The sequence below is a fragment of the Rissa tridactyla genome, chromosome 2 (assembly GCF_028500815.1).
Source record: "Rissa tridactyla isolate bRisTri1 chromosome 2, bRisTri1.patW.cur.20221130, whole genome shotgun sequence".
Lineage (NCBI taxonomy): Eukaryota > Metazoa > Chordata > Aves > Charadriiformes > Laridae > Rissa > Rissa tridactyla.
Genome location: NC_071467.1, coordinates 56608171 through 56629791, shown reverse-complemented (window position 1 = coordinate 56629791; position 21621 = coordinate 56608171). Strand labels below are relative to the sequence as shown.

Here is a 21621-nt window from a genome sequence, read left to right as displayed (position 1 = left end):
CACACCTTTCAAGCTGCTTTTAAATCCCAGGTAAGCAATCCACAGACTGCAGACAGCCCTTTTGCGAGGGCAAATGATGTGAAAAATGGGACCTATTTTGCTTTACTGAAACCAGACATCTCCAAATCAGAGGTATTTAAAACATTTATTAGCATTAATCATTGTAGGTTAAATAAAACACAAAACCTACGTTTTAGGGCAAAAAAAAATATTATTAGGTATGATACAATTAATATGTAAAACAGAAGGTAAAGTATTAACAGATTGCAGCATCCCATACACCAAGCGAGTGGGTCCAGCCCAGTCAAAGCCCTTATATAAACAAAACAGAGGAAGAGTACTTAGCAGGTGATTTTAAACTTACAATTTATCACTGACTCTGGTTTAAATAATGAAGGGTAGGATAGTAAAATATAGCATCATTGTACTGAAAAGGTCTGATTATAGTCAGAGTGCTCGCATGTATAATCTATCTAGTCACGTTTATTACCACGTGCCATGAAGGATTAGTGAAGACAAGGGATGACAGGTAACTTTTCTAGGTATTGATACAGACCCATGTCACATTGCAGCACTTCAGATAGACCTGCTGTACCATGAACAAAAACTGTAATTTTTTTTTTATTTTTAGAGTGTAACTTGAATGCTTTTGAGTCCCAATTCTTGCAAAATAATGGCCTTTTTTAGATTTCTCAGTCTGCAAGACAAACTTTTTCTACAATATGCCATTTTCACGCGTAAGAATGGCAAGTCAACAATTGTACCTACGTGTACCTTCATCTTCTTGCTACCTTTGATCCGTAACTTTAAGTTCATAGAGGTGAAATGACCATTAACAAAAAAAATGTACTTACAGAATACAATGTGCAGTATATGAGAACCAGACATAGTGAAAAAACACTACATGTCAGCATAACAATATAAAACTGTACTTATATACACACACATATGCAGAGCATATATGAAAACTAGTTCCTTCATAATCTTGTTTTTAAACTAGTTCATGACAAGCCAGAAAAGCAAGTCACCCACAATTGGACAGTCAGAGTCTGGAGTCACGGTGCAAACAAGCTCCACCAAAGATCCTTGGCACTGCAGCCTGGGCTTCGCTCCTGCTGCCGGCTCTCTCCAGAAAACCCACCTTGGGATGAACCCAGCACCAGCTGGCCAACCTAGAACCACAGCAGCGTTATTCTTCTTCCTATTATTATTAGAGCAGATCAGCTACAGCGGCAGGTGCTCCTGTACAGTAATTGAGCTTTTCACCAGCCATTAACTGCTAAGAGGAATTCCGGTTGCTGCTGAAACTTTTGACTCAGATTTTGGGGTTGGTTTTTTTTGTATGTCATTTTTCTGGCTGTTTATGAAGCGTGGTGGTACTTTCCAAGCAACGCAGGCAACAAAAGGCAGCAGAAATCATGAGTTTTACATTTGAAAAAAATCACAATTTTTAAAACAAACCCTTCCCCCATTTGAAGAGGCAGGTTAAAGCTGCACTTTAGCTTTGACGAACAGCAGAGGCGCAACATCATCGTCGGAGGCGAGCCCTGTCTTCAAAAAAAACCACGAGCTGCTCTGCACAGCACTGTGGCCTGTTATTTTTCCACCTGTGACTTCAGCGTTCCCCACTGAAGCTCACCATAGCCCAAATCTCAAGAACTTAACACAAACAGAATCCTTATTCATTTAAATCTTTTTCTTGACTAAAAGCAGAATGAGGTGATTAAGATTTGTCCCACCAAATGCAAAAACATCTTTGAGCCTAGTTAGCCAGCATTTGAATTTTAAAATCTGCCAGAGATCCATTGTAACAACTTCTGATTTTAAACTATTTTAATATACAACTCGTAAACCTGTTCTGATTCACACACAGCTCAATGGCAGCTGTGAGCGTTGGTTGTTCAAGACAATAACTATTCCATACAGATTGGCATCAATTGCCAGTTCCAGCACAAATTAGAGTATGCAAGGTACTCGCAGAATTGTCTTACAAAACTTTCAGACATCTCAAGCAGGGTTACATGAGTTTTCAGATGTCATGTTAAAAAAAAAAAAAAGAAATATGCCGCAAAGATTCACGAAAGCTTAAAAATCAGTTATGCATAGCTATTGTATGTTGAATTAGAATTTATGACACCTTTAAAAACGCGGGTTTGTTCTCACCTTGTTTTCTTGGTAACAGGTCTAGCCTTTTACTGGGTTTTATTTAGGAAGAACCAGATCTCTTGCAGCGTTGGGTCACAGGTCCCATCAATTAATGAATCTGTGATGTTGATAAATTTGATAATTCTTTTGTGCTGAAGGCCAGGTTAACCTCTCCCTCCGCAGCCAGTTGAAAGAGGCGGGCACCCACAGCAGACCCGCTGGTACTTGGATGGGATGAAACGTTCCCTAAAGGAGCCTGTCTCCATCCTCAACTAGCAACAACTGACGATCGCTGAATTTTCACTTAAATAACCCTGGATTATCTGTAAAATAGTTGCTGCAATGAAGCAGTGACATGGATCATGTACCAGCACAGGTGGCAACTGAAAGTTTAACCAAAATATCCTTTTTCATGGTAGCTGTCAGTGTATTATCCAAGGGCATATTTTTCAAGTATGAGTGCTTCCAAAGGAGTCCAAAATATCTGAAAACCGGATCACATGTGAAAAAACAATGCAGTTGATTCTTAGATAAAATCCAGTGGGACATTTCCCACCTCCAACTACTTCAAGCCCTCTGAAGACAAAGAAATGTTCCTGTTGATTTCATCTGGCTCCGTTTCAAGCCCTAATAATTAGTGCCACTTTATCAAAGCAATCTCACAACCAAGCAGTAAGATCGGATTTTTATGTATAAACACGGAAACCCAGCTCTAGCCTGCCTGTTCGTGATTTACTGGGGAAGAGTCATTTTTCCCTTTTGTTTGCTTTTCATAAGTCCCCAACAAACGTGCAGCGGGGTTAATTTTCCTCGCAAGGGAACAAATTAACTTGTGGAATGCAGGCTGGGCTTTGGTTTTGAAGCCTACATTCTTACCCTAGATCCGATTTACCAATGAAATTGACGAAGAAGATAAATTTGTATTTTATCATCTCGGTCACACACATTCATGACAGACGGAAGTGGAGAATAGATAGTTTTGCATTATTTCTAGTTCATAACCACCTGTTGGATTTTTTTTTTTTTCCTACACTGTATTTTCAAGTGCATCAAGCTTCAAAGGTATCCCCCAGTGGGTCTTCCATACCACATCCCGATGTGGGTGAGGGGACCACTCCACAAATTCACAGAACCGCATTTGTAAAGAAATGCTCTGGTTTGTTTTATTAGATTCCAGCCTTTAACCCCAAATTATATTGTGTTCTCTTAAGGTGTTTCTGCACAGAAATATCGTTCTTCCAACTTGGAGCCTTCTTGGAGCGCTGCAGTGAGACCACGAAGGAGCGGTGCGGTGCGGCACTCTTTTAGAAACAAAGGAAGTGGCATCTTTGAGCAGAGACAACTTTGGTCTGGGGCACAGATTTGGAGGAAACCCAGTAAGCAGCAGATATTAAGCTGGCGTTTGTGTTCTTTTTACAATTTCAGTAATTAATGAAGCCTGCGCCCTAGAAAGGGAATCAATTCAGGCAAAGCACAGTGGCTGCATCTTCACTTTTATTCCAGAGCAGACTGGAACTGTGTGGGGTCCAGCAGTCTACTTCGTGACAACTCCTTCTTTCACATACACAGCACCTCCTGACACAGATTTTGACTTCTAGCCTGTAAAAATTGCACTCACTCGTCCTTTAGATCCATTTTTTTTTTCTAGTTAGCAAATTCAGTCCATTTCTTGCTGATGTTTACTGGAAATATGAGATGAAGCCACAGATTTAGAAAAATACTGAAGCAGAGTCCAGCTAGAAAGATGGCAGAGAAACTGTAAGCCAGAATTCAGGTTTTATGGGTTTTTTTCACCCTATTATTACAGGGAAAACTCTAAAAACATGCCAAGTCCACTTTGCAATGTAAGAAGAGAAGTTTTTGCAGCAGATCTAAAATTTATATATAAAAGGGTCTTTTTATTAAAAAAAAAAATCAAAACCAGTCATTGGCTTAAACAGAGAATCAGAGTACTTTGACATTGTAATTTTGTCAGGATATTAGAGAGGATTTTTCCAACTAGATTTTGCAAAATCCTTTTGAAGTAAAGCTTTCTGCTTCTGGTCCTCGCATTATTGCTCATGGGAAGTATTGAAATTACTGCTTTCAAGACAAGGAGCCATGTCACTGCGATCATGAAGTCCTTTCTCAGTGAAAAAAGCAAATGGTGCTGTTTTTTCAAGTAAATCTAAAAAGATCCCAGTTGGGTCAGCAGCACCGCCTACCCGTCTGTGAAGTCTGCTTTCCAAGTTTGATTGCTCCGTTGTTACCGTTTTCGTGAGGATCTAAGGGTGGAATTTGCTGACCTGAAACACACAAGGAGACAGTGAATTCAATTTTCCCGAGGTAGTAACAACACACGCAGGTAACAGTTAAGACAGTTTAGCTTGCATAAGAATTACATCTGTGAAACTTCACCAGAAAACAACCGTCTCCTGTGTATCTTGATTCTTTTTCCTTGCGTCCTGCTTATGAAAGATTTTCACATTTTAAAAAGTATATGAAATACGGCTATTGAGAAGGCATCAAGTACACTGAAATTATGTTATCCATGTGTTCAAAAAAAACCCCAGTTATCTCACTGAGCACCTTACAACTAAGAAAGAGAAAATTCTCAGCTTTCTCCTAATTCCACTTACATGTGAGCAGTGCTAGTTTAACAAGATCTTGCCTGTCCTAAATCTGCATGGCATTTAGCCCTTGTACACTAGAGTTTTACAAAGCACTGTAACTAAACACATGCTGCCTATACTTGAAAAAGAAAAAAAAAAAAAAATCTCTTCTTTTCATCGAATCCCTCCCTCCTTTGAGGGCTACCCACGTCTTTCCAGTTGACAGCTTTGATTACTTAACACACCACCACTCCCCACCCCCCCCAACTCTTCTGACTTTTTAATCATCTTATGGGGTGATTATTTTAAGTGTTTGAAGGAATTACAGCCATCGCAGGAGAGCTAGAGTTCTTTCCCAGGGGCAGAAGGCACTGTTCCAACTCCCTCCCCCGTGTGCCCTTTTAGTACTGCCGCATCTTTTGTCTAGCTGGCTTCCTACTCGTGGACAACATACAATGTGCTTAATAATTAGAATTATAAATGGAAAAACAAGAACCTCCCAGGTCCAATCTATCCTCTATCTCTGGTGGGCCTGTTTCTTCCATTAAACTGAGTGATCTCTCCCATCAGTGTCTTAGAGAGTTTACAGTCATGGTAACATACTTTCTCATTACCTTGTGGATTTGCTGGAATTTTTTTCTGTAGTTGAATCTACTTTCTATGACTTACTCCTGGTTTTACTATTACCCATGTTAAATAGCAAGAGTTAAAATATTCAACATTTGTTTGTTATGCGCCACTTGCAGAGAGCATAAAGTTCCTGCGAACAGCTCATTGTAATCCAGGTGGATTTTACAGTTTAGGTTCTCCGATCCTTTGCGGCATTTATTCACAGCTCGCTCTTGCCAAACGTTCCATGAATTATGTACCTATGTTGAAGCCTGAGTCTTACAATTTACTTGGGGGTAGGGGGTGGCTGTGGGAAGGCAAGCAGCTAAAAGCATTCAGGTAAAATCCAATCCCAATAAAATCAAACAGCAAAATTTCATCTGTAAAGCTTGTCCCCAAAATTACCTTTGGTCAAGCCCATCAAAATTTCACCCCTCTTATTCAGTCAGTTCTGAACAGGTACGTTATACAACAAAAGCGTGACTTTTGAAGCAGATAATCTTGGGTGTTTGCACAACTGAATGAGAGGGGAAAAAGTCCTCACATTACTAAGCTAAAGATACTGTACTTGGTCCAACGGAGTGAGAAATGGGTATCTTGAGGGCCGAAACATGTATAAGCACTGACATTACAATGCTGCACTCTACTTAGGTCACTAAAATATCAACTTCACACCCTGTTTACATTATGTTTGGACTTCTTGTTTGTAGGCACCCTTCCAAAATAAAATAAAAATCAGAATGGGTGGTTATAGACACAGTTGTCACATGCTTTAGTTCTGTTGGCTCTCCTTGGAGACAGAGAGAATCCACCAATTCTTAAAACTCTAGGGAATAGGAAGAACGTAGCATCTGTGAGAGGCTTTCCAAGAAGGTAGCGCTGTCATTGTAGAGACCTGGAGAGAACTTTTGCATTAGGTACCTACTATTTCCAAAGTGCTTTCAACTCAGTCACAACTAAAATAAAAGTCTATCAATCCGACTCAGAGCACAGTGTAGCTAAAAAAGTTGGAATCTACAGTTTCCATAACATACCACTAAGCAAATACTCTCTAAACATGAGGTTCTTCTAACGGCAAGTTTGGAAGAGGAGAGCTTTAACATGCAACTAGCTTAGCTTTCATTTTACAAGTCCGCATTAAACAACTATGTTACCTCTATTTGTTTCTCATCCGGCATTTCATAGTTCTTACGAGTATCAAATCTTTTCTATGCAAAGAAGCAGGCAAGCTTATCTTTGAAGCAAAACCATTGTAGGATTCAAGGTCAGCGAGCACTTTGTTTCATTCAGGCCAGGACACAATATATGTCATTAAGAATCACCTTGATTTATTTAATTTCTCAAAACGATAAAAACCTCACAGATAACAACTACAAATAATAAAGAGAAAAAAAATCTCTAGATATAATATTTGATGGTTAGTTATTCTGGCCTTTGAAATTAAGTACTGTTTGTCATTAACTAGCCATGTTTTCTGCTGTTTGGATACCCACCCCCCCCGCCCTTGAATTCAATACACGGAAATAAAGCTTTAAACAGTCTTAAAGTTTTTCAAGTTTGAGATTTTTTTTTTTTAGTAGGTGAGTTTTCTCACAATCATTATTTCTCTTATTACCAGATTTATTAAACCATCGAGTTAAATCATTTTAGTTTTAGTAATAAGACTTATCCCTGCCCAAGCAGCTTTTACCATCTGATGCACGGTTGACAGGAGCAAACTCTTTTGGAGCATAAAACTCAGTCTAACACCTGAGAACCAGCTCCACAGCAAACAATACAGTGATTTTTCACCAAGGGTCGGAGGGAGTGGATGAAAATGATCAGTCAGAACTCTGTTTGACCAATTGTCTCTCCCTGGGCCTCCTTGACAGCTAGTCTCACGGCAGACGCTGTAACAGAGAAAGGTTTAAGCAGCAGCAGAACACTAAGGATGATGAGCCTGCACCTACGCTTCCTGCTTCTAAACCAGCTTAATCACTATCGCTGCCTAAAAGTGCCGTGATCATCTCATCTCCTCATTCATCTCTTGATAAATATGGCATCAATATTGCTGACACCAACTCAATCTAGCTGGCACTGAGTCAGGATCAACAAAGGTCATAACACCGAATTGATTTTAGAAAATACATAATAATTTTAAAAGTATATCTCACTGGCATACATAGCCTCTGTTCCACAGCAACAAAAAATACCCCTGCATTAGACAACACACAGCATTGTTACTTTATGCTATTTCTTTCAAGCAGTTGATGTCAGAAAGGAGCAGCAGTGCCCTGACATCCAGCCCAGCAATTCTCCTGCTGAAGAAACAAACAGATTAAGGCAATTCCCCTTCAAACCGATGACTGCTCTGTTAAGACAGTCAGCTCAAAAGGGCCACGAGAGATTGAAATCTTCTCTTGCTTAACTTAAAAACGACAAACTGGACCAGAAATAAGAGTCTTTTCTCCATTTTACAGAGCAGGACAACTATCCAGCTTGCCAAAGACCACCAACAGCACATCTCAGGATTCCAGATGAAAACATCTATCAGAGAAAAACAGATGCGCATACGTTTATCTAAGAACTCCACAGCTGAACTGGTGAAGGAACTTAGGGATATACTACTATTGAGACAGTATAAAAGTTCCATGTGGTTCCCATTGCTGATATTTCTAGGGAATGAGGTCCACTGACTGCAATTTAAAAATTAGATTTTTACACTTGTATTAATTAAATATATGATTCTATATTTTTGTTTTCATTTCACTAATGTTTAGACCCTGTTTCACTGATTTTGTGCAACAAAACTGTTTGTAAACATGCACCTCTACACATTCGTGCAGAGGTCTTGGTGTCCTCTATGATCTCATTCTAGTGAACGCACCACAGTTTGTAAAATAAGTGTCACAAGCGATTGCTCAACTGTAGGGTTACAGAAACTGTCATGGTTCTGAACTGAGCCATCCAGGTTAACAGGCGGGAAGCACTAAATCAATTGCATCTCCTCCTTCCTGGCATGTTTGAGTTGGGCTGAGGCAGTCCAGGATGGAGGTCAGAGTCTTCTCCCATGCCTGGTAGAGTTCCAACTGCTGCTATTGAATCTGAGACTTGTTAATGTAAAGAGATTAATCAGCACGCGGGGAGTTGCGGTTCTGAGAGTGCCAGAGGCAAAGAGATTGGGAAATGAGAGGTTGGGACAAGAGGTAAACAAAATGGGAAGGGAGACAAATGAAAACTGGAGCAGGGAAGGAAGAGAGACAACAGGGACTGGGTGACAGCTCTGCAAGCAGAACTTGGCAGATAGGGATTGCCCTGCTGCAGCTGGAAGCACGATGCATCATCACAGTAATAAAATCTGCTCTCTTTGTTCCTTTTTGAATGTGATGCTCCAGTTATGAGCTGTGGCATCCATTAGCTCAGAAAAAAAAAGTCAGTCTTGGAGTTGGGCTTTTTGTTTTGTTTGTTTGGGTTTTTTTTAACATGAAACTAGTTTCATCATTGACCTGTACAAGACTGCCTGAAAGGCTGGAAACAGCCTTAAAGCTGAGCGTAAGGAAAAAAACCCCACAACTGTTTACCATGCTGACACAGGGACAAACACAACAGTGCATCGAACAGATAGTTTAGTGTGGAAACAGATGTGCTGTGATCAACCTGAGCTGGCACATCGAGATGATGAAGTCCAAATCCAAAAGAGGCACAACCCTACCATCCAACAAAACTACAATTCTGCTAAGGGTAAGAGGCAAGACATCACGATGCTGTATGTTGACTTTCTGCACATTTATCCTATCTGTTCTCTTCCTGAAAATCATGTACAACTTGAATTTTTGAGGGGGCCAGAGGAAGGGGAGATTTTCATTAGCGCGGGATGGAAATCGACGGCTCACCTGAGACAAGGCAGACTTATTCAAGTAGCGGTACGACAGCTATATATACAAGGGCCAGACCCTCCTCCTAAAATTGCTAGTTGCATCACAACAAGGTGAGCCCCTGCAAAGCACTGCTCTCTATAAACCTCATTAATAAAAGCACAGCCATCTGTGAAAGCATGGCAGAAAGAAGCAGGCACATCTTATCCAACAGTTTTGGCATTCGCATACAAGACTCCTTCTGCACCTGTAGGACTTACAACAGTCACACTTCTTATCTCCCCAAATCCTTTCATCCTTTGAAACCAGTTTCACTGGTATTTTAGAAGGTCCTTGTGTCTCTCACATGGGTTATAAAGCTTGGCCCACCAGTCAGCCTCTAGTTTCTTTTACTCCCCCATACTTGCAGTGAAGCAGGATTTCCTCAACTGACGGAGATGACCGCTGTTTATTTCACGTTGTAAGTTTTCGTGCAAGGTAACACATATTTACAATAAAGGATATTGCATAACTAAACAGAGTTAACTTGCAATTATTTTAATACTCCTAACAGCCTATCTAGCAACATCTGCATGCAAGAAAATAAAGCTGTTGTGGTTTTTTTTTTAAGCAAATTTACAGAACGCTGACACTGAAGTTCTTGCTAGGGGAAGCAGCAATACAAATAAATTTTGCCCCATTTAATTAAAATCTATGCCCCACCCCGCCCCCCAAGATTTAAATCTTACATGCATCAAAGTAAACAACAGAATTCCTAATGATTTTAATTACTAAGAGATCCAACTTTGATACGAGGTCCTGCTCTAATCAACTTCGGGCTGTTTTGGTTTATTTACTAGCTTTTGTTGAAGAGCTCTGCTATGGTTGGAGAGAAATCCAGGACGTCACAAGTTTAACTTTAAGAGTAGTACAAAGGCCAGTAAGTTTTGCTTCATTTATTAAAATTTGAAAGCAAGAGGAGAATTAATCCTAGAAACACAGGGAGCATAAACTGTAAAGAATATAATCTCAAATATTTATAAGTTAGGGCAATGTTTTTCCATCCTTTCACAGTAGGCGCACACCCCCTATAAAAACTCAGTTACGAGCTTCGGCTGCCTTAAAAATGGCATGTGTGAACTGCTCTGCAACATAAACATACTTGCTTTCCTTAAAACTTTTTTCATAGACCTCTTCACAGTAGTTCACAGATATCCACACATCACCAGACAGCAGGATGAAAACCACCAAAAATGTCTTGTACAAGGCTCAAAAATTGTTTATCTGCTTACCGCCCCCCCCCTTCCAAAGACAGACATTTCACACATTCGTCTCTAGTCTGTCCAGTATACAACTGGTTAAACTGCAAACTCTAGAGGTTGGGTTTGTTGTGGTTTTTTTTGGTTTGTTTTTTTTTTTTTTTTAATCTCCCAGTATTTCTAGGAAACAAGTATTTGGGTTACATTAAATATTCAATAAATGAGCTGCTGGCAAGGCATCAGAAAATCAATAGCTTCATACATTTATAACTGAGCATTTACCACATGAAAGGTTGTACACTGAGACACAAACTCTCTGCTCTAATTAGGAAGCCTCGTCTAGGAAGAACATCCTTATCTGGATTTTTAAACATCAGCCTGTCACTCCTTCTCGTAGTACCAGCATCAGTAAGACCGAGCGTGCTACCAACTCTTTACACACTTCCGTAGAGTGTGTAAGCTCACTTCCCTCTCACCCTTGACAGAAAATGCTGAAATGCTTCAACCTCGTCCCCCTTTGGCAGCCCACCAGTCTCCAACATTTGCCATACTTACAAAAATTAAAGTAATACTAATGCATGCCCATCATTTATTTTTTTGTTTAAGCACAAGTTTCTTTCATATTTCACTTGGCTAGGTATTCCTCAGCGGCTTCCTCAGTCCCACCGCCTGTTTACCTTTGGACCTCCTGTTGCAGACTGGTGTTAACCTGGGAGGTGCCGCCTCGGCCTCTATCATTTGCGGAGGATGGCTTTCACGTAATCTCCTCTTTCGTATCTGGGGCACCTTCATGCTCAGGAAACAGGCAATACCCACGCCGAAGAGAAACAGCTGGGCGTGGACGAGAGCCGAATAAGGTAACTAAGGCTGATTTGAGTTGTTAAGTGAACAGCTGGCTGAAAATTGCCAGGGTGTGATTGCTACCAAATGACAGCACACTTGGGGCAGCTTGTTCAGTCACTGAAAACCAGACAGTTTTAACGGGTAAAGCTGCCTTCCCAGGCACAAGCAGTGGTCAGTGGACTAAAGCCTCCACAACCAAGACAGGGCAATACAGAACCGGTATGACCCCCTGCACAACTTTATACTGTGTTATACTGCTATCATGCAACACATTCCTGGCATTTTTGCTGCTGCTGAAGTATAAACCAGCGACAAGGAGCCGCCGTGACTATGATCTGTCTGCAGCTGGGAATAAAAAATTAATAACGTTTGATCCTATAGACACTCAGCTATTAAAAAAAGAACTGCTGGGAAACACATGAAAAACCGCTATAATCTTGAGCGCCCTTTTTATGTCAAAAACCTTTCCAGAAAGACATCGGGAAAAATTTAGCCCAAGTGGGGAATACACAATTGTACTAAAAATATCCTTTTCTTGTTTACAGAGAAATAAGCCAGCCACGTGACGTTTTACAACCACAGCAAGCCTTCAGTCAGGCGCTGCTAAACGTAACCCGGGTAACTGTAGTGGCTTGCCATCTGAAATCACAGGGGCACAACGGACAGCCAGGAGCTGCATCCCATCAGGCAGCTCAGCGAAAACTCTGCAGCGCGGAGAACACCAACTTTGCTGACTCTTGTGCTTGCTCTGCCTCCTCAGCCTTATTTGCCAGAGTACAGCCAGCCAGATTCGACCCATCCTCAAAAAAATCAGAAACTTTTCCTGACTCTAGTCTTGCATATCTTGCATTTTCCTGAGAAGAATTAAGGACAATGGATTTGTGTTGAGACTCTCTTATTAAGACATCCCTCAAAGCAGTCAGATCCTCAAATCCTGAGAGAAGCATTTTTAAAAAATGTTTTTAAAATAGTGTAATATAATAACCTAAGAAATGAAGTGATTTGTCTATAATCTCTCTAATGTTTCCAAGATTAATCTGGTTGTCAGCAAAACATCCCAGTTCCCCTTTTATTTTCCACCTTCCTTACATCATTACATTGAGTAATTTTTTTCCCATTATACTATTTCACTCTGTTCACAACATTTTCTCTGGAAAAGAGACAGTTGTTAGACACCTTAGGAAGGAAAAATGATTATGTTAAAATACCCCTGGGAAATGAAAAGCATAAGCAAGCAGGAGGTAAATTTTTTAGCTAAATTAAAATGTAGTCTACCCCTTCTGTTTAGGGTATTGATTTCAAGAAGGTTTTTAATGGAAAAATTCTCCACGCGTGTTGGAATATCCTTCCAAATCCAGGCTGTAAAATAGGCAATACATGCAGTCTACCTTCAAGATCTAAGGTTAACAGGAAAAACAGAGAAGTTGCCATCTCCCTGTTCAGAGGCTGGGGAGCTGCACCCTGCCCTTCTACAGTGCAAAGAGAAGGGCACGAACTCTTCGGGCAGCGTGAAAGCAAAATTAAAGCTGTAGCATTACTTCTAGGGCACCCCACAAATAAATGAGTCAACAGGGTAGGAGACGTGGCCACAGAAGGACTTCATACACTGAAAAGGCAGAAATGCTGCCGTGCAATTTGGGCATAGACAGACTTTTTTGGAAATCGCACAAAGACTGAAGTGGTGTAAAACATCAGGAAGTTATCCATACCCTCTGCCCAGTCACAATCATAATAATCAATTCTCCTGCTAATTACGCATTTTTCACTTGGTTTCCACCATATTTCTATAAACATACTCTCTCCTTTCTCTATGCTGAGTACTTGATAAGGTCATGAGTACATCCACTGAGACCAAATATTTCTATATATAGAAATAATTGCCTGTGGAATTAAGTGCACTTGCCTGGGTATCTAGTTCATACTAAACTTAATTTAGCTGATTTTCCTCGTCTATTATATCCATTATTAAGGACAGCGTATGCTGCCAGCTGCAGCATTGCCTATCAAAGACGGAAACTAATTATCTAATTACGTGGCAAGGATGAGTTCCTCTGCGAGAACATTCACAACCATCAGATGCAGACAATCAAGTAAACTATCACAAGGAAGAACCAGTTCCTCCAGACAGCCATGTTACACACTCCTCCTTTTTTAAAGGAGGTAAAAGAAAGGTAGCGTATTCTAGGAATACTGGTTCTCATTAACCATTTAAAATACATCCCATGCAAGTGAAGCAAACACTTGAACAGGCCCTGTGTCAGGCAAAGTGTGGTAGGTAGTATGAGCCGATTATGGACATGTGAAATAAAATAAAATAAAGACTTTAGGGAAACAAAGTTGAGTCTCTGGACATGCTGCCTCCCAGGCAGGAGTCAGGGAGAGGAGGTACCACCAGTAGCGAGAATCAAGTCATGGACCTCTTAAGAAATCTCAACCCATACGAGCCTGAGGATGCAGAGGGAGCAAGCCGATATCACTGCAAGGCCATTCTTTATCATCCCTATTGCTTTTGTAAGGTTGTGGAGAACGAGGGACATCCCCTGTGACTGAAGAAAGGTAAATGTTATATCTGTCTTCAAAAAGGGCAATAACAAGCCATGGATCTATAGGCTGATTAGCCTCACTCTGCTTCCTGGGAAAACCACAGAGCAAATCCTTTCAGAAGTTGCCTCTGAGCACATGAAGGTGGAGAAGGTGACTGGGATCAGTCAGCATGGACTTACCAAGGATAAATGATGTCCAACCGACCTGGTTGCCCTAAATGATAGTATGACTGGATCTGGGATAGAGGGAGAGCATTGGGTGTTGTTTACCTTCACTTTAGCATGGCTTTCAATACTTTCTCCTACAGCATCCTGGTACATCCAAGTTGGGATGTTATAGTAGACTATATAGTAGACTGTTCTACCTGTAGGCCAGTTACAAGTGGAATACCTTCTTAGTACCTTTTATCAGTGTCCTGAAGGAGGAAAAAATATGCACCCACTTCAGCTGTCAGATGATACCCAACTCAGAGGTGCGTTCAACACCCTTGAGGGCAGAGCTGCTGTTCAGAGAGCCTTTGGCTGGAGGGAGGAATGGGCCAACAGGCCTTACATGATTCAGAAAGGACAAGTGCCAAGCCCGGCTTGTGGGAAGGAAGAGCCCCTGGCTATAAGACAAGCTGGGGACTGTCTGCCCAGGAAGCAGCTCTGCCAACAAGGACCTGAGGGCAGCAAGCTGAGCATGAGCCAGCAGCGCGCCCTGGCAGCAATGACAGCCAACAGCATCCGAAGTTGTACCAACAAGAGCCAAGCCAGTAGATCAGGTGAAGTGGTTATACCCTTCTAGATACGGCCTAACACAAGCTGGGTAATGCATCCAGTTTTGGGCCCCACGACACAAGAAAAATGTTGACAAACTGGCGCAACTTCAGAGGAAGGGCCACCAAGACAGCCAGGGGGCTGGAGCACTTGTCAGGTGAAGAAAGGCTGAGGAAATGGGGCCTGTTTAGGGCTGGAGGAGATGAGATGGCTTTGGGGGACCGCAAAACAAAGTCAGCACCTGTGGGGAGGGCTGCTAAAATGACAGAGACAAATTCTTTACTGAGGTGCACCCAGGACAATGAGTGAGGTGGTCGTGAATTGAATCAGGAGAGGTTCTGACCTGATATGCTGAGGGGGGATGCCACAGTGAAGACTATTTAAACACTGGACTCATCTGCCTAGAGACATTGTGAAACCTCTGCTCTTGGTCCCAGACAGACAAGGGCCCAAGCAACCTGGTCTGAATGCGCTATCAATTCTGCTTTGAGTGGGAAGTTGGACTGAAGGTCTCCTGAGGCCCCTTCCAGCCTGCAAAGTCCTTCCCACTTGCAGCCAGAGACCAAAACTGGAACCTCTAGAAGGCAAACTGAACAAGACAGGGTTTTTTTCTCCTCATGAGGAATGCCAGTCTCATCTTGTTTAAAGGACCTGGAGAGAAAAAAAATTTTATTTAAACGGATTCCACTGCAATGACTATTTTCTACTTATCATAGCCCTCCAGGCGCATTTCTCAACATTTAAGCTTTTATCAAGATGATAAGATCAACAGTATCGCTTCTACAGCAGGCTTGGTCTGAAAGAGAAGATATGAACCAGGTCAGGATTTATATACAGATTTAGAAGGAATAGGCTTACCCCATATCTACTGTCTACTACGTTTTGCTCTGGTGTATTCAAAGTCATTCTTAGTTTACATCTACATAAACAGCCATCATACTGCTGGCCCCGTGGATTTCTTGATGTCCTTGGGAAGGCATTTTTTAGACCCGAAACAAACAGCTATTTTCAGAAGACATCCAAACAATCACAAACAAATAAATAAACAAGAGGGAGCATTTACTTACTTATTCCTTGAAAAAGCTCTTCAATGTTAACAGCATTCTTTGCACTGGTTTCAACAACAATTGCACCTATAGATTCTGCATATTCTTTGGCATCCTTCATAGGAACCTCCCTACCAAAAAAAACAAAAAAAAAATTAATTACAAATAAAAGAAAGCAAATTTTCAAAAAATAATTTAATATTTTGTGGAAAAAAAAAAAAAAAGACCTCAAACACAGCCTAATCAGAAAAGCATTAGTATGCTCCTCTTCCCTGTAAAACCAGTACTATCTTTCTTCCTCTTATGGCATTTAGATCATCATATTCAAAATTTCACCAATGACTGATCTGCAGCTTGGACTTGCTGCTGAATCCATGCCTTGCAAAAAAAAGGAAGATAATTTAAATGACAACCCCATTTGTTTGTTTTTTAAACTTGACCCCAATAAGAAAGGCATTAAAACACCAGAGAAAAGACATACAACTCTGCTGGCCCAGGCAGCAATCAGCACTGTCCGCACCAAGTGTTCAAACAAGATAGGATATGACTGTTGTGGAAGAAAACGATAAGAGCATTGTATGTCTAAGTGTTTGCAAGCAGCAAGAAAACAAGAGAGATTCTGAGAGAAATATGAAAGCCACTGACTCCGAGCACATTGGCAAGAGGAATCTGTGAGTGCCAGATTCACTGGGGGAAGACCACCATTCTGCGCCACATCACCAAAGTGACACCATCTTAAAATCAGTAGTAGAACATCCTCATTTTGTAGCCGATGCTTCATACGCCAAAAGCTTGCAAATGCAGTTTACAACATGCAAAAGACCTCTGCTTCAGACACAAAGCAAGCCTCACGCTGACCTTGTATCTGCCTGAGCCAGGTGGCAAAGCTGAATCTGCCCGTGTCCGCTGCCGTCTGTAACCACCGGTATTCCTGATTTTTGAGCAACGGCTCAGAATCAGAGACTGAGCACGCTAACAGGCACCCAAGGGACACCAGATAAGGGGAGCACGTGTTGAAACACCAGGCTGACAGCACTATTTTTCTTCCAGTTATTCAGTACATCAACCGGTGTGTTTCGTGTGGCTTTATAGCTCTCTGTTGCACATGCAGAATTTGCACTAACTCCTTCACCCCACAGCTCCGATGTACCAAATCCAGAGACTCCTAGGGCAATTTCCTCCTAGTATGAGTTCATTGGATTTTAACAGAGGGTACCTAGGTGGGAGCACAGCAATGCAATTTCACAATTAGTTTACGGAGGTATATATTTTAAATAAATCAGATCTGCTGCTCATGGGAAACATGCAAAGAGGCAGAATAATTGCCTGATTTATTGCAAATGGTTTTAAAAGAAACCATTTTTCTTCTTTGTGTTACACGTCCCTTTATTGTGGAAGACACAGGGAAGGGAGCATTCCCCTTACTCTTTATGAAATGGCAACTTGGCCTTTATTATGAAAGGTACCACCATCTGCGGATGGCCCTGGAGATAAGAAAAAAGGAACTTAACTGCGTAACATAATATTCAAACAACAGTAAAGGAAAAAATTTGAGAGCATAGGGTTATGCAATGAAGACTTTCAACTTGCTGTAATTTAGATGAGAAAGCAAACTTCAGGAATTCTTCCTTTCTGAAGGAAGCCTATAGACATCCACAGCATGTGGGCAATAAGCATCATGCCACCCAGTGCCGTTGACACAGAGAAGGCTGCATACATCAAGTGGAGTTATAATCTGGATGTCAGCATTTCTAAGATGCTACTGTGTCAAAAAGGAAAAAAAACACATATGTTTGAACTATAAGCCAAGAGATATGAATATATGCAAAATGGGGTGAAGAGGGAAGAAAGCAAGAACCACCAGTGGAGTGCTGAGGAAGTGTTATTCCAGGACTACAAGGAAAGTCAGAGGAACACCTATTCTGAAAGATGTCAATCATTTCATTTTGTCCTTTCCAAACCATTCTATTTATTCAATCTTCCTTGAGATTTTCTGAATAATTACTGAATAAAGAAATATACCGGATGCAGAGGGAAGATCTGAGCATGAAATTCTGCTGAATTCTCTTAACCAAGGATCTGGCAATTTCCAGTGAACACAACTTGTTAAGAAAGTGCACCATATTTTTTAGGGAAGTAAACACTTCTTAGTTGCTGTTACAACTAATGACTTCTATAACGCTCAAAAAATATTTTGGACACTTAGAACATTTTAACATTGAAGTCTCAGCTCCTGTCTTTGAAACTACTTTTAACTGACCTGTCAGGAGGACAGGACACATATCAGACGGGAAAGTCTACTACTATTCCTTAAAAGTATGCCAAACACTCAACAGTACTGGAGTTGACAGTACTATAACAAAGATGAGGATTTACACTAAACAAAATTGCCTGTCTACCTATAGAAATTCCTTCAAAGTGGAGAAGAAATTTACTTAAACAGAGTGCCAAAAACTGCTGATAGCCTATTAACAGCACTGAGAAAAGCAGCATGACCCCTGAGTGTCCCAAATCCATTCCGGCAGCTCCAAACCAAATTTTACATGCTAAATGAGGAGGGTAAAATGGTCAATGATTGTAACAAATAGTGCCAGTCTTTTCCCAGAGGAAAATAATCAGTTCTTATTGCTCCCATTCATTCCTCCTTACGTTATCTCCTGCAGTCGCAGAGATGGTAGAGTGAAATCAACTTGGACCTGGTCAGCTTGTCCTCTTTTGCTTCTATTCACGTTAGTCTTAAAAGCAGCTGTCTCTCTAATACCCAGCAAAACATCTGCCAGAAGTTCTACAAATCTAAAGAGAGATGTCAAAAATGCACACAAAAGCAGCTTTCTCCTGTGTGCTTACACCACCTTATTTTTAAATCCTCTGTGCCCAAAGGCAAGCGTATTTCCTACTCACTGGAAACAATCTGATAAAATGGTGACACATTTCACCTAAAATCATTTTTACTCAAGTCAATCTGAATACATAAAGCAGCCAGAGAATACAGCTGCATGTATCGCATAAGCAATCAGATTGCTGGAAGAACTGTGAAAACATATCACGTACAATACAGTCTGCTCTCTATTTGTCCACCAAAATCCCTTTAACTGGGCATCACTGGATGACTTTAGAAAAAGAAATGGCTGGGAGATGTAAATAAAATAACAGCATAAAAAAATTCTCAAAACTATTCATATTTTTGGGAAAAAAAAAGAAAAAAACCAATAATAACAGGTATTAGCTCATTGAGGACAAGGAGCACCATGCAAATGCCAGGACATTTTGTGCATGGAAGAGCTGTGCTGGCTGAATGGGAGCAAGAAACAGGTGATCAGCAATCAGTAAACAACAGGTAGAGTTTGAGAAGAATGCAGTGGGAAGATCAAAGTCACCCTGTGAGGAACCCCAGTATTGTCCAAACACTTCAGGGGGAGGGCTGATTATGGATTAATTTGCTATTCGTGTCATTTGTCACAATCTGCAAACTTATTACTCCCAATTTAATCAGGTAACTGTATTGCTGGGAACACTTAAGTTTAAATTTAAGGGGACTCTCAGGGCAACTGGAAACTCCAGTTTGCACTAACTGGTTTTGGTTTGGTGTTGTGTTTTTGTAATTGTCCTTTCCTCTGTTTTTTTTCTACTTCACATTTGGAAAACTTCGGTTTTGTATTATAGGTCTCAGCTTCACCATGTTGACAAGCGTATCACAACATCTAGTAGGAGATGCCAACGTACTATCTGCACCTCCGATTCTTAGCCCAACAGAAACCAGGTTATCTTCTAGTATCAGGGCTTGTTCAGGTCCTACAGAAAGCAGTGACTCACAGTTTTGTGTTGGTTCATGGCTGATGGGGGTGGGGTGGGGGGGTGACAGGAAAGAAAAAAAAACCAAACACAAGCAAAACCAAACCAAAACAAACCCAACACAGTTTGGTTTTGGAAGCACTGTATCACTTACTCAAGTTAAACATGTGCTTCAGGGCTCTGATGAACCTGGGCCAAAGTAGTGATTATAAAACAGGGGGATATATTTGAACAACCATGAGAGCCTACGAGGTCCTAAGAGGAAAGCATCAAGTACGGCCGCTGAGTCTGTACTCCATAGTTGAAGTGAGAAATAACAGGGTCGTGGGCTGACACAGAGGATCACTACTGTACAGCAGAATGTGCTTCCACTTCCAGAAAGGATAAATGTGAATCCAAACTAGAGCTAACAGGCAGAAGAGTGACTCTGGCTTCACTCTCATCCCACACAGCATCATCTCGGCTCTTATGCAGGAGGGTGGACCCAACCATCCCCTCTTTCACCCAGGAGGTTCCTTGCTTCACACAGGTGACACAAGTTTTACTTAAGGTTATGCTCCTAAAAACAACAAAAATACACTTTCTACACCCAGTATTATGGGGCAGTTTCACAGTTGTTGCAAAGCACAAAGTACAAGTTCTCAAAGTTGCTCTGTCAATAACATTATTCTAACTCAGGGTGACCCTTCTAGCTTTACATCGCTGGTTTTGCTCATCGCTTAATGCATTCTGAGCCTTTTAACATGAATGGAAGAAAAAAAAAAAAAAAGAGAACGCTTTTCCATTCCCAATGATTCAGCAGCTAAAGGATGTAGATTGTACAAATCCACAGGAAAGGCAGTAAAAGACAGGTTAAAAAAGAAGTACATAATTCAAGTTGTGCTGCTGCTGGTGAGGTGGTACATTGGCAGGACCACTGGTGTTAGGAAAGACTCAGTACAGCTGACAAAAATTATATACTGTTATAACAATAAAACAAATTGTTTACCTGAAGGAAAGAAACAATACGGTTACCACAATCAAAGCAACAACAAAAATGGATGTATTACCTGATATCAGAAAGATCACATTTGTTTCCAGCGATTGCCATTACAATGTTTTCAGGACCATGTTCTTTTAGTTCTTTCACCCATTTCTTCAAAGTATGAAATGAATCCTAAGTCAGAGAAACAACAAATAAGCTAACAGCCTGGTATCCCTTGATGTATGTGCTTATTTTTCTGAAGTTAGAGGAACAAGGCTTTATGAATGCAATAATAATTTTATAGATCACAAGACCAGAAAAAGATGGCTGTATCCATTTAATCTGCTTTTCAAACTTTAGGTCATAAGACTTCCTAAAATTAATTCTTGCTTGAACTTGGACACTTCCCCCTTTGCCTCCCCTCAAAGCAGCACTGAATATTTGTCTTAAATTTTCCAGTGATGAAGAAACTACCACAGCTCTTTTAAGTTTAGCTAGTAGCTAATTTCCTTCACTTTTAATGTGAGCTTCATTTGTCTAATTTCAGCTTCTGCCTGGTGGATTTCTATCTCAACTACTGTCATATTTTCAGTAACATCCAAGAGAGGTTTCAGTGACCTCCTCACCTCCACACTTCCAAATCTGTGACCCGGTAAGCCTCAATTTACTCATTATGAAACCAAAGAGACAGGTGATAATTCACTTGGCTTTTTCTCTCCAATACAAAATTCAAACACTTTTTGATGCTACCTACCTTTTAATAGTAAATTTTCTGTTTCTTTATACTAATGAACTAAGAGCATGAAAATCACTTTTGTTTCTAGACATTCTAATGATCGTGCATGGTTGAAATTATTACTGAAACTCAAAGTGAGCTCCCAAATAAATTATAAATCATTTTTTCCCCCTTCAGAAATGCACGTAAGAGTTGTGTCTAAATCAGCGATGGCTGTATCAGTATCACTGAAGGGAGAGCACCATCAGTCATTTGGGAAAAAAAAAAAAATCCATTCTGCTTTAATGGTCAACACTGAATATTAAGCATCAGAAAGTGAAATACGCATTGACTTTCCTCTCCTATTTTCTCTTCTTTATTCTGTGAGCTGTTCCACATACGCTTGGAAAAAGGCTGGCAAAAGAAAATTCTATTCTTATAATGCATTAGAAGATCAACTGTAAGACATTTAAATTAAAAATAAGTATCAATCCAGCAGGATTCACTCTTCCTCATCTTTTC

At 40.7% G+C, this 21621-nt stretch overlaps 1 protein-coding gene across 2 annotated transcripts in view; it reads right to left on the bottom strand.

The window, feature by feature from the left end:
* Positions 1-126: 126 nt before the first annotated feature.
* RAB31 (RAB31, member RAS oncogene family) overlaps positions 127-21621 on the bottom strand; it is a 68981-nt gene continuing 47486 nt past the window's right edge. For both annotated transcript variants that reach the window (XM_054192131.1, XM_054192130.1), the window contains exons 5-7: positions 20470-20576; positions 15650-15759; positions 127-4430 (exon numbers count right to left, since the gene is read on the bottom strand). In XM_054192131.1, the coding sequence (XP_054048106.1) occupies positions 4333-4430; positions 15650-15759; positions 20470-20576 (315 nt within the window). In that variant the 3' untranslated portion in view covers positions 127-4332. The remainder of the gene's footprint in view (positions 4431-15649; positions 15760-20469; positions 20577-21621) is intronic.